General features: G+C 50.9%; 1 protein-coding gene and 1 non-coding gene across 2 annotated transcripts; both read right to left on the reverse strand.

Moving 5' to 3' along the window:
* Window positions 1-5672: 5672 nt before the first annotated feature.
* Window positions 5673-5743, reverse strand: TRNAG-GCC (transfer RNA glycine (anticodon GCC)). Its single transcript has one exon. It is a non-coding gene; the product is annotated as a tRNA-Gly (tRNA).
* A 5094-nt stretch (window positions 5744-10837) lies between these two features.
* On the reverse strand, window positions 10838-12536 carry EXOSC6 (exosome component 6). The gene has a single exon (XM_007526673.3). It carries the CDS (start codon window positions 12476-12478, stop codon window positions 11660-11662), a length of 819 nt encoding a protein of 272 aa, XP_007526735.1. The 5' UTR covers window positions 12479-12536; the 3' UTR covers window positions 10838-11659.
* Window positions 12537-13227: the final 691 nt, after the last annotated feature.

The raw sequence follows: 13227 nt of genomic DNA on the forward strand, positions 1-13227 counted from the left end.
CCAGAGTAAGAGTAAGAGGGAGTGCTTGTGCCGCCGCAAAGAGACAGCAGAGTTCTGTTTGGTGATTAGTTTGTCTTAGTTTATGAATCGTTGTTCCTGAATAAAGAAATACAGCTTCCCTGCCCAGCCGTTGTCTCCACGTCTCTGTTACCCGCCCGTGAAGCAAGACCAGCCAGCAAGAGCCTCCAAATTTTAACAACACTCCACCACACCTAGTGGCCATTTATTCCTCTTTCCTCTAGACAGAGTGAGAGACATATGGGGTAGAAAGGTGTTGTATGCTTCATTGTGTTATGGCCCTTGCTAGTTTCGCGGGAGCCCTTCTCCCCACCCCCGGGGAACCCCTACAGACTTCGAGAGTTCTGGCCCCAGCCTCTGGAGGAGAAGGATGCAGGACAGATCTGTGTGGTGGTTGGTTTGGGTTAGTTTTTGAATCATTGTTCGTGAATAAAGAAATACAACTTTTCTGCCCAGCCATGTGTGTCCTCGAGTCTCTGTCTGCCGCCGCCGCGAAGCTAGCCCGGCCTGCTGGAGCCCCAAATTTTAACGGCAGAAAGGAAGAGGGAAAGAGGGAAAAGGAAAGACAACACAGCACTGCTCCACCACTTCGGGAAACTTTTCCACTGCAGGCATCTTATATGATGACTAAGGGCTCAAACTCAAGGTTTTGCATATGGTATTGTGCGCACTCTACCAGGTTGGCCACCTCCTGGCTCCTGGCAGGCCACAGATCTTTACGCCCATCCTTGCGCTTTGCGCCACATGTGCTTAACCCGCTGTGCCACCGCCCAACTCCACCATTTATAAAATTTATAGATGACATCAATAACAACAACAATCATAACTACAACAATAAAACAACAAAGGCAACAAAAGGGAATAAATAAATATTTTTTTAATTATAAAAGCCCAATGTAGGGAGTTGGGTAGTGCAGTGGGTTAAGCACACGTGGCACAAAATGCAAGGACTGGCATAAGAATCCCGGTTGGAGCCCAGGCTCCCCACCTACAGGGGAGTCGCTTTACAGGCGGTGAAGCAGGGCTGCAGGTGTCTTTCTCTCCCCCTCTTTGTCTTCCCCTCCTCTCTCCACTTCTCTCTGTTCCTATTCAATAACAGCGACATCAATAACTACAACAATAAAAACAAGAGCAACAAAAGGGGGTAAATATCTAAAAAAAAAAAACAAACTTAAAAAAGCCCAATGTAGCCTTTACCTCAGGGTTAAGACTTCGTCTCTTGTTGCTGCCCCTCTTCTTCCTTTGAAGAGTATAAGCCTTTTTTTTTTTCTTAGAGAAAGAGAGAGAGCCACAGCACCGAAACTTCCTCCAGTGTGGTGGGGTTGGGTTTGAAACTGGGTTGCACACATGGCAAATAAACTTTTTATCTACCATTAGCCTCCTGTTTCTCTTTCTTGTGCTGCCCAACTCATCAATATCTACCAACCCCTATCATTTACCTTGGAGCACAAATCTTTGTTTACTGTATACTTGAGTGGATGAATCAGGATCACAAATGGAAGAGGAGGACTGAGAGCAGCGATGCAGAATCATCAAATTTCCTCCCAATTAAACACTTGATTTAGAATGTCATGGAGCACTTCAAGGACATTGTCCTTGTCCCTCAATACCAGCTGCAACCAGGTACTGGATTAATGGCTTTTAGTGGTTGTGTTGCAGAAAGTCTTGAGGATAGAAAAAAGAAGACTGAGGGAGTCAGGCAGTAGCACAGCGGATTAAGCGCACGTGGCGCAAAGCACAAGGATCCGCGTAAGGATCCCAGTTCGAGCCCCCAGCTCCCCACCTGCAGGGGAGCCCCTTGACAGGGGGTGAAGCAGGTGTGTAGGTGTCTATCTTTCTCTCCCCCTCTCTGTCTTCCCCTCCTCTCTCCATTTCTCTCTGTCCTATCCAACAATGACAACATCAATAATAACTACAACAATAAAACAATAAGGACAGCAAAAGGGAATAAGTAAATAAATATTAAAATATTTTTTTAAAAAGAAGACTGAGATGGGGGTAGAGAGCATAATGGTTATGCAAAGAGATTCTCATGTCTGAGGCTTCAAAGTCCTAGGTTCAATCCCTCACCACCATAAAACAGAGCTGAACAGTGATCTGGTTGGTAAACAAAAAGAAAGAAAGAAGGAAAGAAAAAAAAGGAAGGAAGAGAGAAAGGAAGAAAGTAAGAACCCACATTAATTACTTGTTTTGGCCATGGATGTTAATCATGGATTCATAAACTCAGAAGTGGGCTCCAAGAGGGACCCAGAAGTCTCCAGTGAGACTCTGGGCTCTCAGTAAAACCTATAAACAAAAACTAGAATCAAACTGATCAGGAGGTGGCACAAAGCTTACAGGGCAGTACTTCCATGTGTGAGGTCCTAAGTGAGTACTTGAGCTCTCTCTCAATAAATAAATCTTTTTTAAAAATTGGAACTGATAGGGAGTCGGGGGGTAGCACAGCGGGTAAAGCGCAGGTGGCACAAAGCGCAAGGACCAGTGTAAGGATCCCAGTTCAAGCCCCTGGCTCCCCACCTGCAGGGAAGTTGCTTCACAAGCGGTGAAGCAGGTCTGTAAGTGTCTATCTTTCTCTCCTCCTCTCTGTCTTCCCCTCCTCTCTCCATTTCTCTCTGTCCTATCCAACAATGACGACAACAATAATAACTACAACAATAAAACAACAAGGGCAACAAAAGGAAATAAATAAATATCTTTAAAAAAAATGGAACTGATTTGGGACCAGTTGGTGGCGCATCTGGTGGCGCATCTGGTTGAGCACACATGTTACAATGCACAAGGACCCAGGTTCAAGCCCCTGGTTTCCATCTGTAGGAGGAAAGCTTCATAAGTGGTGAAGCTGTGCTGCCGGTGTCTCTCTGTCTTTCTCCCTCTCTATCTCCCCCATCCTCTTAATTTCCAGCTATCTCTATCCAATAAATAAAGATAATTTTAAAAAATTGGAACTTATTTAAAGGAGTTCCATTCCTTTAGCAGGCATCAGCTGAGTGAGGGCTGGGGACATAGCAGTGCCCAATAGGTATAGAGCTATTCTCCTGAGTGGTGGACATTGAAGGAGACAGTGTAACAAACTCAGAAATGTGACAAACTGTGGCTGGAGAACAAAGAGTTGTGCTGCTTAACTATTTAACCCTCCCCTGAATTGGGTCCAGCTGACTCTTGAGTTCTCCTTCCTCTGCAGGGAGAGAGGGCAGCAGGGTGATTATGCCTCTGGCCATTCCAGACACAGTCAGCCTAGAGGCAGCTGTGGGGTGTGCAGCCAAGTCAGTGGGCATAGCAATGGCAGCATAACACCCCAGAATGAACCCCAACCAGAAACGAGTGTCTCCTCAGAGGACACAAGGATCCCAGACATTGCCTCTCCTGCCTCTTAATGGTACCAACCCCAATGTCCAGGGCCATAGATAATGGGGTTGACTCCTAGGATCCCTCTAGGGATTGTCCTTCTGTGCTTTCAGGTTTATTTATGCTTTTTTAGAAACATTTTGTTTATCTATGTGGGATAGAGACAGAAATTGAAAGGGGAGGGAGGGAGATTAACACCTGCAGCACTGCTTCACCTCTTGTGAAGCGTCCCCCTGCAGGTGGGGGCAGGAGGCTTGAACCCGACTCCTACTGCATTGTAATATGCTGCTCTACTGGGTGTGCCACTACCCAGCTCCTATTTATTTATGTTTTGAAGTGAGTTGAGGGACATTGTATGTCAGAGATGGGGCTCAGGTGGCTGATGCTGCACTGTTTCCAGGGGACTCCCGTCCACTTCTCGACACTGAGGGACAGGGCAGGGCAGGGCAGGGCCAATACGCAGGTGCCCCCTTCCTTCTAGAGTCCTCAGTCTCCTGTCTTGCCTCTGCCTTGCTCTTTTGCTCCTAAGGTTTTGGACATGACCAGGGGGACCAGGTCAGGCCAGAAGAGGCCACAGAACACTGCCCTCTTCTGGTGAGTCGGCCTGAGGGGAGGCCACTGTACCCAGCAAGCTGCTGGCTTGTTTGGAGTCTGACTTTCCTTGAGATGGGACAAGGAGACCAGAAGGTTCAAACACCCTTCAAGCTCAGTGGTCGTGGGATGTCCCTTCTCCCTGGCAGCAGGTCTGCCTGCAAACTTAGGGAGCCCACCCAGCGTGGGCCCCTCTTCAAGCTCCCTTCGAGGTCTCTTCCAGCTCAAGCTACTCAGTCACCACCCTGTCAGCAGAGGAGAGGTTCCCCCCACCGCCCTCCAAGCTTTCTGGAGCTTCCCAGAGGACCCTCACCTGTGGGGTGCTTGAAGGCTTTTCCTGTGTGTAGATTCGGGGGTAGAAGCAAATGAGAAACTTTCTGAGTGAAGCCAAAGAAAGTTTCAAGAAGGTCGGGAGAGACAGAATAATATTTATGAAAACAGACTCTCATGCTTGAGGCTCCAAGGTCCCAGGTTCAATCCTCCACACCACCACCAGCCAAAGTTGAGCAGTGCTCTGGTTAAAAAAAAAAAAAAAAAGTTTTAAGAAACCTTTCAACATTCTGGGGAATGTTATGCATGTAAAAAAAAAAAAAAGTAGAAACGCAAAGCAGAAATTGACTGAGTTTGGAGTATGGCACCAAAGTAAGAAAGCAGAAGTACACTAGAGTTTGCAGTGAGTACCCTCCCTAACACTTCCTCTCCACTATTCCAAGCTTTGGGTCCATGATTGCTCGACAACTTGTTTGGCTTTGTATGTTAACTCTCTTTTCAGCCACCAGGTTCCAGGTGTCATCAGGATGCCGGCCAGGCTTCCCTGGATTGAAGACCCCACCAATGTGTCCTGGAGCTCAGCTTCCCCAGAGACACACCTTACTAGGGAGAGAGAGAGGCAGACTGGGAGTATGGACCGACCAGTCAACGCCCATGTTCAGCGGGGAAGCAATTACAGAAGCCAGACCTTCTACCTTCTGCAACCCTCAACGACCCTGGGTCCATGCTCCCAGAGGGATGGAGAATGGGAAAGCTACTGGGGAGGGGGTGGGATATGGAGATTGGGTGGTGGGAATTGTGTGGAATTGTACCCCTCCTACCCTATGGTTTTGTTAATTAATCCTTTCTTAAATAAAAAAAAAAAATTAGAAAAAAAAAAGTTTTAAGAAACCTTTCAACATTTTCAGACAGGAGCTCGCTAAGCTCCACCAGACAACGTGCCATTTCCACAGGTCTAAGGTGGAGGGAGCCTCAGGAATCTCTTGGTCCCTTGGACCCGGCACTCGCGGTGACCGTGCTCTGCTCCCCGCTTTCTCTGGCGGCTGCAGGTTTTTGGCGGTGTTCGGTCTCACCCGGGAGTACCAACCCCAGCCTCGGCCGGAGGGCACCCTTGGCTGCAGCCAGTGGAGGCGGCGCATGCGCATTGACATCACGGGCTCAAGTCTCAGTCCAGCTCTGTGCCGACCCGGTCATTAAAATCCCATTTCTTAACCACAACGAGGCTACAACAACAAGGGCAACAAAAAGGGGGTTGGGGGGGGAATGGCCTCCAGGAGCGGTGGATTCATGGTGCAGTCACCGAGCCCAGCAATAACCCTGGAGGAAAGGAAAAAAATCCCATTTCTTTACACAGCTCATTTCTGACTAAAAAAAAAAAAAAAAAAACAGATGAATTCTGACTGAAAAGATGATTTTTTTAAGGAAAGGGAGAAAAGAAAAGTCATCAATGCATTGGCCGGGAATCGAACCCGGGCCTCCCGCGTGGCAGGCGAGAATTCTACCACTGAACCACCAATGCCTTGACGGAAGAAGCTCCTCCTCAGCTCCTTAGATGGTTATTAACAAGTCCTGGCGCGGGGACCAATCTCTTCCCAGACCCCAGTGTAGTTGGCGGACAGGAACTGAGTGGAGGCGTAGGGGGAAAGGGGACCGCCTAGCCCGAGGGACCCAATAACGGAGAAATTCACTTGCGCGGCCATGCTCATCTGAGACTAAGACTTGCGTTCTGTCCCGCCCTCCAGGCCTGTTCCCGGGACCCCGGCGGAGCTGGGGGTCGGGTCCCACCTTCCCTGCGCTCCCTTTCTCCCAGCGTCCGCCTCCCACTAGCCGAACTAGCATCGCTGCGGTTCCCACCGACCACCCAGACCTCCGACGCCAGAAAGCGGAGACCTTTGCCTTAGGGACAACCGGCCGCCCCCCATGTCCTCCATCCGGGCCCAGATCGCCATCGGCCTCGCCCCCTCATTTAGAGCCAAGGAACCGTGGTGGAGGCGTGTGCGCCTAGACAAGAAAAAAAAAATTTTTTTTCTTTTTTAAGAAAGTTGTTTTGAAACTTGACTTTCCATTGTCTCCCTGATTCCTCAATTCACTATGGGTCTTCTTTTTAAATTTTTTAATATTTGTCTTTTTTTCCTTTTGTTGCCCTTGTCTTTTTATTTATTTATTGTTGTAGTTATTATTGTTGTCATCATTGGATAGGACAGAGAGAACTGAAGAGAGGAGGGGAAGACAGAGTCGACTGTGAAGTGACTCCCTTGCAGGTCGGGAGCCCCCGGGGGCTCGAACCGGGACTCTTACCCCGATCCTTGCGCTTGGCGACACGTGCGCTTAACCCGCTGCGCTACCGCCCGACTGTTTTTTTTTGTTTGTTTGTTTGTTTTTAAGACAAAGAAAAACTGAGAGGGGGACGGGGAAGTAGAGAGGGCGTAAAAAGGAGGCATTCACAACACTGCTTCACCACTTGTGGCGCTTTCCCCTTGCAAGTGGAGACCAGAAGCTCTGTCCCAAGTAATGTGTGCGCTTAAGCAAGTGCGCCACCACCTGTCCTCCACTATGCGCCTTCATGTCTGCACATGAGGCTTCAGCCAGCTGGGTCCCCACAATGACTTACTGCCCAGTCACCGCTCTGAAACAGTCCCCATCCCACGGGGACACCAGTTCCATATATGGTGCAAGAGAAGATGCGTGAAGTTTGGGCAATGAGAACGGGTGACTTTGCAGGATATTCTTTCCCTGGCTGGAGCAAAGGGGAAGAGGCCTGGCCACCATACTGTCCTAACCCTGGCTGGCTGGCTGGCCTTGCCAGTACCAAGCCTTGCATCCTGGCGATTTTCCACAAGGATTAAAGGCTCTCACACCCCCACCGTGGCTTTGGGTGTTGACTTAACTTCCTTTTCACCCTTTGCCAAACTACGATCCAGAACATTAACAGTGGCTAGGCCAGGGAGAGTAGTAGCATTTGGAAGGCATTGTTGTGACTGACCAGAAAGTTTCCTGACACCTGGAGCCCTAGGGATGATGCCCCTTATCAGAGGCCAGCTGGGGGAAGCTGGCTCGCTATGGTCTCCAAAAGTGACTTTGGCAAGTTCTTAAAGTGGAGAATCCAGGATTCTACAAACATCTGCAACCTCAGTTCACCCAAGTTAAAAAAAAAAGGGGGGGGGAGTGGGGGCTGGAAAGGAATTCTGGCACTGGATACTGCCCCTTCAGTTTTCTCTTCAGCAGCAAACTATGAGCTGCTCAAACTATGAGCAGCAAACTATGAGCAGGTCCTATTCCCTCTGTCCTCTGGGCAAATTGATAGGGATGGCTGGGCTGATTAACTCTGTCCTATCCTTAAAGGTGTATGAAGACCAAAGGATCCCCCCATTCATCTACAGAGTGTCTGTCAAGATCTGAAGGAACCACATGTGCATGGGGGTCAAGAGCAGTCTAACTCCACACAAGATTCCCAAGAATAGCCGCCTGCCTCCAGGGCAGCTAAAACCTGAGTGAGAAGGCACAGCCTTTACCTGCAGCTTAGAAGCCCTGAGTCCAGCTGGACACCCATTCTGTCCCATCTCAACTGTTCATACTCGGGAGCTGGACTCCATGATGGCAGAGTTGAACCAGATCAAAATCCAGGTGAACAGCCTGATGCAGAGACTGGAGCACATGGGCCAAAAGAGGGCTGGGCTTCCAGGTCAGGCCACACAACACAGATCCCTGCAAGTTCTCTTGGTCCACACACACAGGAAGGTTCTGGGGTACCCAGGGCCCTTCCTTAAATTTCCTTACCTATCCCACTCCTTCCAGTTGTTTCTGACTTAAGCATCTTTGTGGCTGCCTCTAGGTTTAATGCTTTTTAATTTAAAAAAGATATTTTATGGGAGCCGGGCAGTAGCGCAGTGGGTTAAGCACAGGTGGCGCAAAGCACAAGGCATAAGGATGGAGCCCCCCCCCCCCCAACCTGCAGGGGAGTCGCTTCACAAGTGGTCAAACAGGTCAGCAGGTGTCTCTCTCTCCCTCTCTGTCTTCCTCTCCTCTCTCCATTTCTGTCATATCCAACAACAACATCAATAATAAAACAAGGGCAACATAAAGGAGTATTTAAAAATAAATTTTATTTCTTGGATAAAGAGAAATCGAGAGAAGGGAAAGGTGGAGTGGGGGAAGAGACACCTGCAGCCCTGCTTTACCACTCGTGAAGCTTCCCCCCCCTACAGGGGCTTGAACCCAGATCCTTGCATGTGTGCATTTAAAAGGGTATACCACCACCTGGCCCGTTTTATTTTTATCAGAGCACTGCTCAGCTCTAGCTCATGGTAGTGTGAGAAACTGAACCTGGTTTTATTTTTATGATCCCCATGCACATGTGGTTCCCCCAGATCTTGACAGATATTCTGTAGATGAATGGGGGGGGTCCTTTGGTCTTCATACACCTTTAAGGACAGGACAGTTAATCAGCCCAGCTATCCCTATCAATTTGCCCAGAGGACAGAGAGAATAGGACCTGTGGTTTTTGTGAGCAAGGGAGGAACTCAGGTTTGTGTAGCAGCTAGCCCAGTGCGTTGGAGGCAGGCATGGTTCCCATTACAGGAAATGCCCAGATGACCAACTTGGAATTCTAGGCTAAAATATCTTTAGGAGGGAGTGGGATTCTGAGTACTGTAGAATGTCACTGATATGGCACGACTCCACACCCTGTGTCTGAGAACCAGCTGGTAAACTTATTAAACCCCAAATTTTCTGCCCTTTTCCTGACCCTGGCTGCAGGGGCTGCCTGCATTGTACCATGTGACACAGGAAAACCATGGCACATTGATCTCCCTAGATAAATATTCATACCTAGCTAATACCCTCTGGGTAGGAACTGGAAGGATTTCTACCCTAGCAAACAAAACTCTCCTGCCCCAACTGGTAGTATCTAAAGACCAACCAAGCACCCACTACTCTTTCAGTTATCTCAACAAGAGCAGGACTGCTGGAGGTTGGCAGTGATGAGTCCCCCCCCCCCCCAACTCTCAGCTCTGCTCCTAAGTAAGCTGGGTCCTCACTACTGCAGTAACACCTGCAGTGGGAAGACTAAGTCAGACGGAGAAATAACATTATTTTGCCTAGTTCTGGGGTCTCAGGAAAAATCTAGACTAGCACTGAGCTGTTTGCTTTGAAAGGCTGCTGTCAAAGCTGCCTGAAGACATCAACAGATTTTACCATATATTTTCTACAGGTAAAAAATGACATGCTGAGAAAAATAATCAGTAGGAAGCTGATACTTCCGAGTACATTAGCTACAGTACCTTCCTAGGAGGCTCACTCCCTTGCCTTATGTGGTTGTTAGGTCTCCTGGAAGCACCTTTCCAGGGCAGGAGCAGAAGTCTCCCTGTGGTGTCTAAAGCTTTTGGAGGCTGTTCCCAAATAGTTGGGGGCTAGTAGGAGACTGCTGACTACCCAGCATCAATTTATCATCTTCATAACCTTAAGGCCATCTTGCAAGGTGTAGCTAGACAACTACTTTTCCTGGGAACATCATATGCCAATGCAGACTGGAGTTAAGTGCCAGCTGTTACCCCCTCCTGAGGAGGCAGCAGTCATGTCTTGATATATTAAATGTGGCTCTTTCTACAGTTGTGGTGGAAGCACAGGAAAACACCCATGTACCTACAGTCCCTTTCCATTCCAAAACTGAATCATAAAGTTCTTGGTATGTGCTCCTTATAACCTCTTTTGTTTCTAGGCTCCCCGCCCAGACTACAAAAGCATCTATCAAAATAGGCGTTTTGGGAGACAGGCGGTAGCTCAGCAGGTTGAGCGCACGCGGCACGAAGCGCAAGGACCGGCATAAGGATCCAGGTTCAAGCCCCCAGCTCCCCACCTGCAGAGGAGTCACTTCACAGGTGGTGAAGCAGGTCTGCAGGTGTCTTTCTCTCCCCGTCTTCCCCTCCTCTCTCCATTTCTTTCTGTCCTATCCAACAATGACGACATCAATAACAGCAACAATAAAACAAGGGCAATAAAAGGGAATAAATAAGTATATAAAAAAGGTTCAAAATAGGCATTTTAGGAGTCGGGCGATGGTACAGCAGGTTAAGCACACATGGAGCATAGCGCAAGGACAGGCTTAAGGATCCTGGTTCCAGGCCCTGGCTCCCCACCTGTAGTGGTGAAGCAGGTCTGCAGGTGTCTGTCTTTCTCTCTCCCTCTGTCTTCCCCTCCTCTCTCCATTTCTCTCTGTCCTATCCAACAACAACATCAATAACCACAACAATGTTAAACAAGGGCAACAAAAGGGAAAATAAATAATAGGCATTTCATTTTGTCTTGTTCTCATCTTGTGATTGATGTGATGTTATGTATTTCAATACCTGTTCTGGGGAAAACACACACACATACCTACAAATCTCCAAGTCTCATTCTGATCCTTGGGCTGCTCAAGGTCAGCTCTTCCTAGCTGGGCAGGCCCATGAAACACAGGTTTGAGGGCAGAGAGGGTGCCAGGTCATCATCCTACCTTCTTTTAATCCAGACCAGAGCACAACCTGCAGGGCTCAGGAGCCACAGGAAGGGGAGATACCCTTGTGGCTAAATATGTCAAATATGCTGGCTGTTCTCTACAGAATTGTCAGGCTGTGTCTACTTTCCCAACATGCAAAGTTTTCACTTTTATTAGTTCACCTGCCTCTCTCCGAGAGTCAAATCTAAGCAAGGAACATCAGCTATTAAGCCAGCAGTAGACTCTGGCTTCCACTAAGAACATGACCCTTTCCAGCTACTCAACTCTGAGCTGTGATCTTGCCTGACACTAAACAAGGGGCCAGGGGTGCTCAGAATGGTCCTGGGTTCATGCAACCCTTCTCCACTCTTGTCACGACTCAGCAGTGGCCCTGACTCTGGTACTTATGGGGCAGCTTTTCCATCCAAGCACATTTTCCTCCATCAACTCTGCCTAAGCACCGGGCAGCTAGTTCGGAAGAGTTTTGCTCTTTTAAACCCTGTACAAAAACAGAAGACACAGAAGGTTCTCAGAGATATAAAAGGGCTGTTGTTTTAACTCAGATATAAGTGAGAAGGCGCAGCCCTCTTCATTCTCTCAAAAGTAGTCCAGTTATCTAGAACTGAGTCCGACTGGCCTGCAGAGTCCATCCCTTACAAAGTCCTAACTCCAGGCTCCATTTTCCAGCTAAGTCCAACTGAAGTCCTTTCCAACTTCACTGGGAGGCAGCTCAAGTAGAAAATATCCTTGGATTGCACAACGGGGGATGGGGGGGAAGTGTGGAGACAAGAGTTCCAGTACTGCTGTCCGAGCGCCAGTTCTGCGCGCACCTCCCCACATCTCCCGAGCTGGCTTCTCAGCTTGGGGGGGGGGGGGGGGCGGGGGGCCTGGAAGTTGACTGTGAGGATCCTTCCGGGGGGTGAGGTGCGGGTGGGGCAGCCGGTTGTTCCTCAAGCCCGCGGTTCAGGGCGGCGCGGCGGCGGCCCTCTGGCGAGCGGCGCGCACCAGGCACTGCTGCAGGACCGGGTAGATGCGCTGGCAGCCCTCAAGGCCCAGGCGCACGGCCTCGGCCCAGCTCTCGGTCGGGCCTCCCTCCCCGCTGCCCAGCAGCCCGGCCACCTGGTTAAGCACTGGCATGAGCGCCACGGTCAGGCCGGCGGCGGCGCGCTCCTCCTCCAGCCGCGTGGGGTCCAGCAGCCAGGCGGGCGCGGGTCCCGGCGCGCGGCTCAGGCCGCAACCCACCACCAGGTCGTACATCTCCACGCCCGCGTCGGCCAGAGCGAGCGAGGCGGCCGTGAGCGCGGCGGCCAGGGCCGAGCCGCCGTCCTCCAGCAGCAGCGCCGACACTTCGAGCTGCGCGCGCGGGTAGCGGCCCAGGCGCACGGCCGGCTCGAGCGCCTCCTGCAGCGCCAGCGCCAGCTCGCGCTCCTCGCAGCCGCCCTGCGGGGCGCGGCGTCGGCGGCCGGAGAAGGGCGCGCGGCGGAACTCGCAGAGCAGCCGGCCGCGCAGCGCCGCTGGGGCTTCGCCGCCCGCTCCGGCCGGGCCGCTGCCGCGATCACTGCCCTCGGCCTGGCGCGGGCCCGATACCGCGCACAGCACCTTGGTGCCGCCCGCCTCCAGGTAGGCCGAGCCCTTAGCCTGGCTCAGCAGCCCCGCGCGCGCGAACACGGGTCGCAGTCGCGTGGGGTCGCGATCAGCCGGCCCCTCCTCCTCTTCGGTCGCGTACAGTTGCGGCGGCTGCGACTCTTCCGGCCCGCGGATGCGGCGGTGGTCCCCCGGCATGGCGGCCCGGCGTGAGAGACGCTTCCGCCCGTCCGCCTGGCCCGCTCTTCCGCCCGCTTAAAGCCGCGCGCCCGCGCGAGGGCTGTCGGGATAGCGGCGGGCGGCACTGGCCCGCCCCCTGCCGCTCTGGAGGAAGAACGGCAAGCTGCAACTAGGAATCCCGAGACCAAGATGGACTCATTCATGCATGGAGCTGGCAGCCCGAAGTAAAAACTGGCCCTGTTGATCTCTAGCATCCCAGGACAGGGCAAACCAGGGCGTAGGTCTTCCTTTCATTTGTGATTGTGTTTTTTTGTATCCCCGGCATTCATTTGTTAAAGTTAAGAGCCCTGCTGTGCTCAGGATAAATGACCCTGGTACCAGGACCAGTCTGCCGTGCTGAAGAGGATATGAAGTCTGGCAGATTCTGCACAGGCAAGTACACATCAAACCTCCCCACGGATTTTTCCAAACCTAGCTGTCTGTCAACGTAGGTGATTAGATCTGGGGCCAGGACAAGATTTCAATGCTCAAAGCCCACCTATGGGCCAAGAAAGCAAGAATGATAAGAGATACGGCAGCCACTGGAGTCAGTGTTGGCAACTGCCACAAACACCTCCTCTACCAGAAAATACCTCAGATACCACCCCATGACCTCAACACTGGAAGGGAAGGGTGGAGATGATAGCATAATTGTTATGGAAAAAGATTCTCAGGGTGGTCCCGGAGGTGGCATGGTGGATAAAGCATTGGACTCTCAAGCATGAGGT

This window comes from Erinaceus europaeus, chromosome 2 (genome assembly GCF_950295315.1).
Source record: "Erinaceus europaeus chromosome 2, mEriEur2.1, whole genome shotgun sequence".
Taxonomy (NCBI): domain Eukaryota; kingdom Metazoa; phylum Chordata; class Mammalia; order Eulipotyphla; family Erinaceidae; genus Erinaceus; species Erinaceus europaeus.

Bases quoted from the DNA above. Each gene is read 5' to 3' on its own strand.
- EXOSC6 (XM_007526673.3), bottom strand. From the start codon at position 12,478: ATGCCGGGGGACCACCGCCGCATCCGCGGGCCGGAAGAGTCGCAGCCG.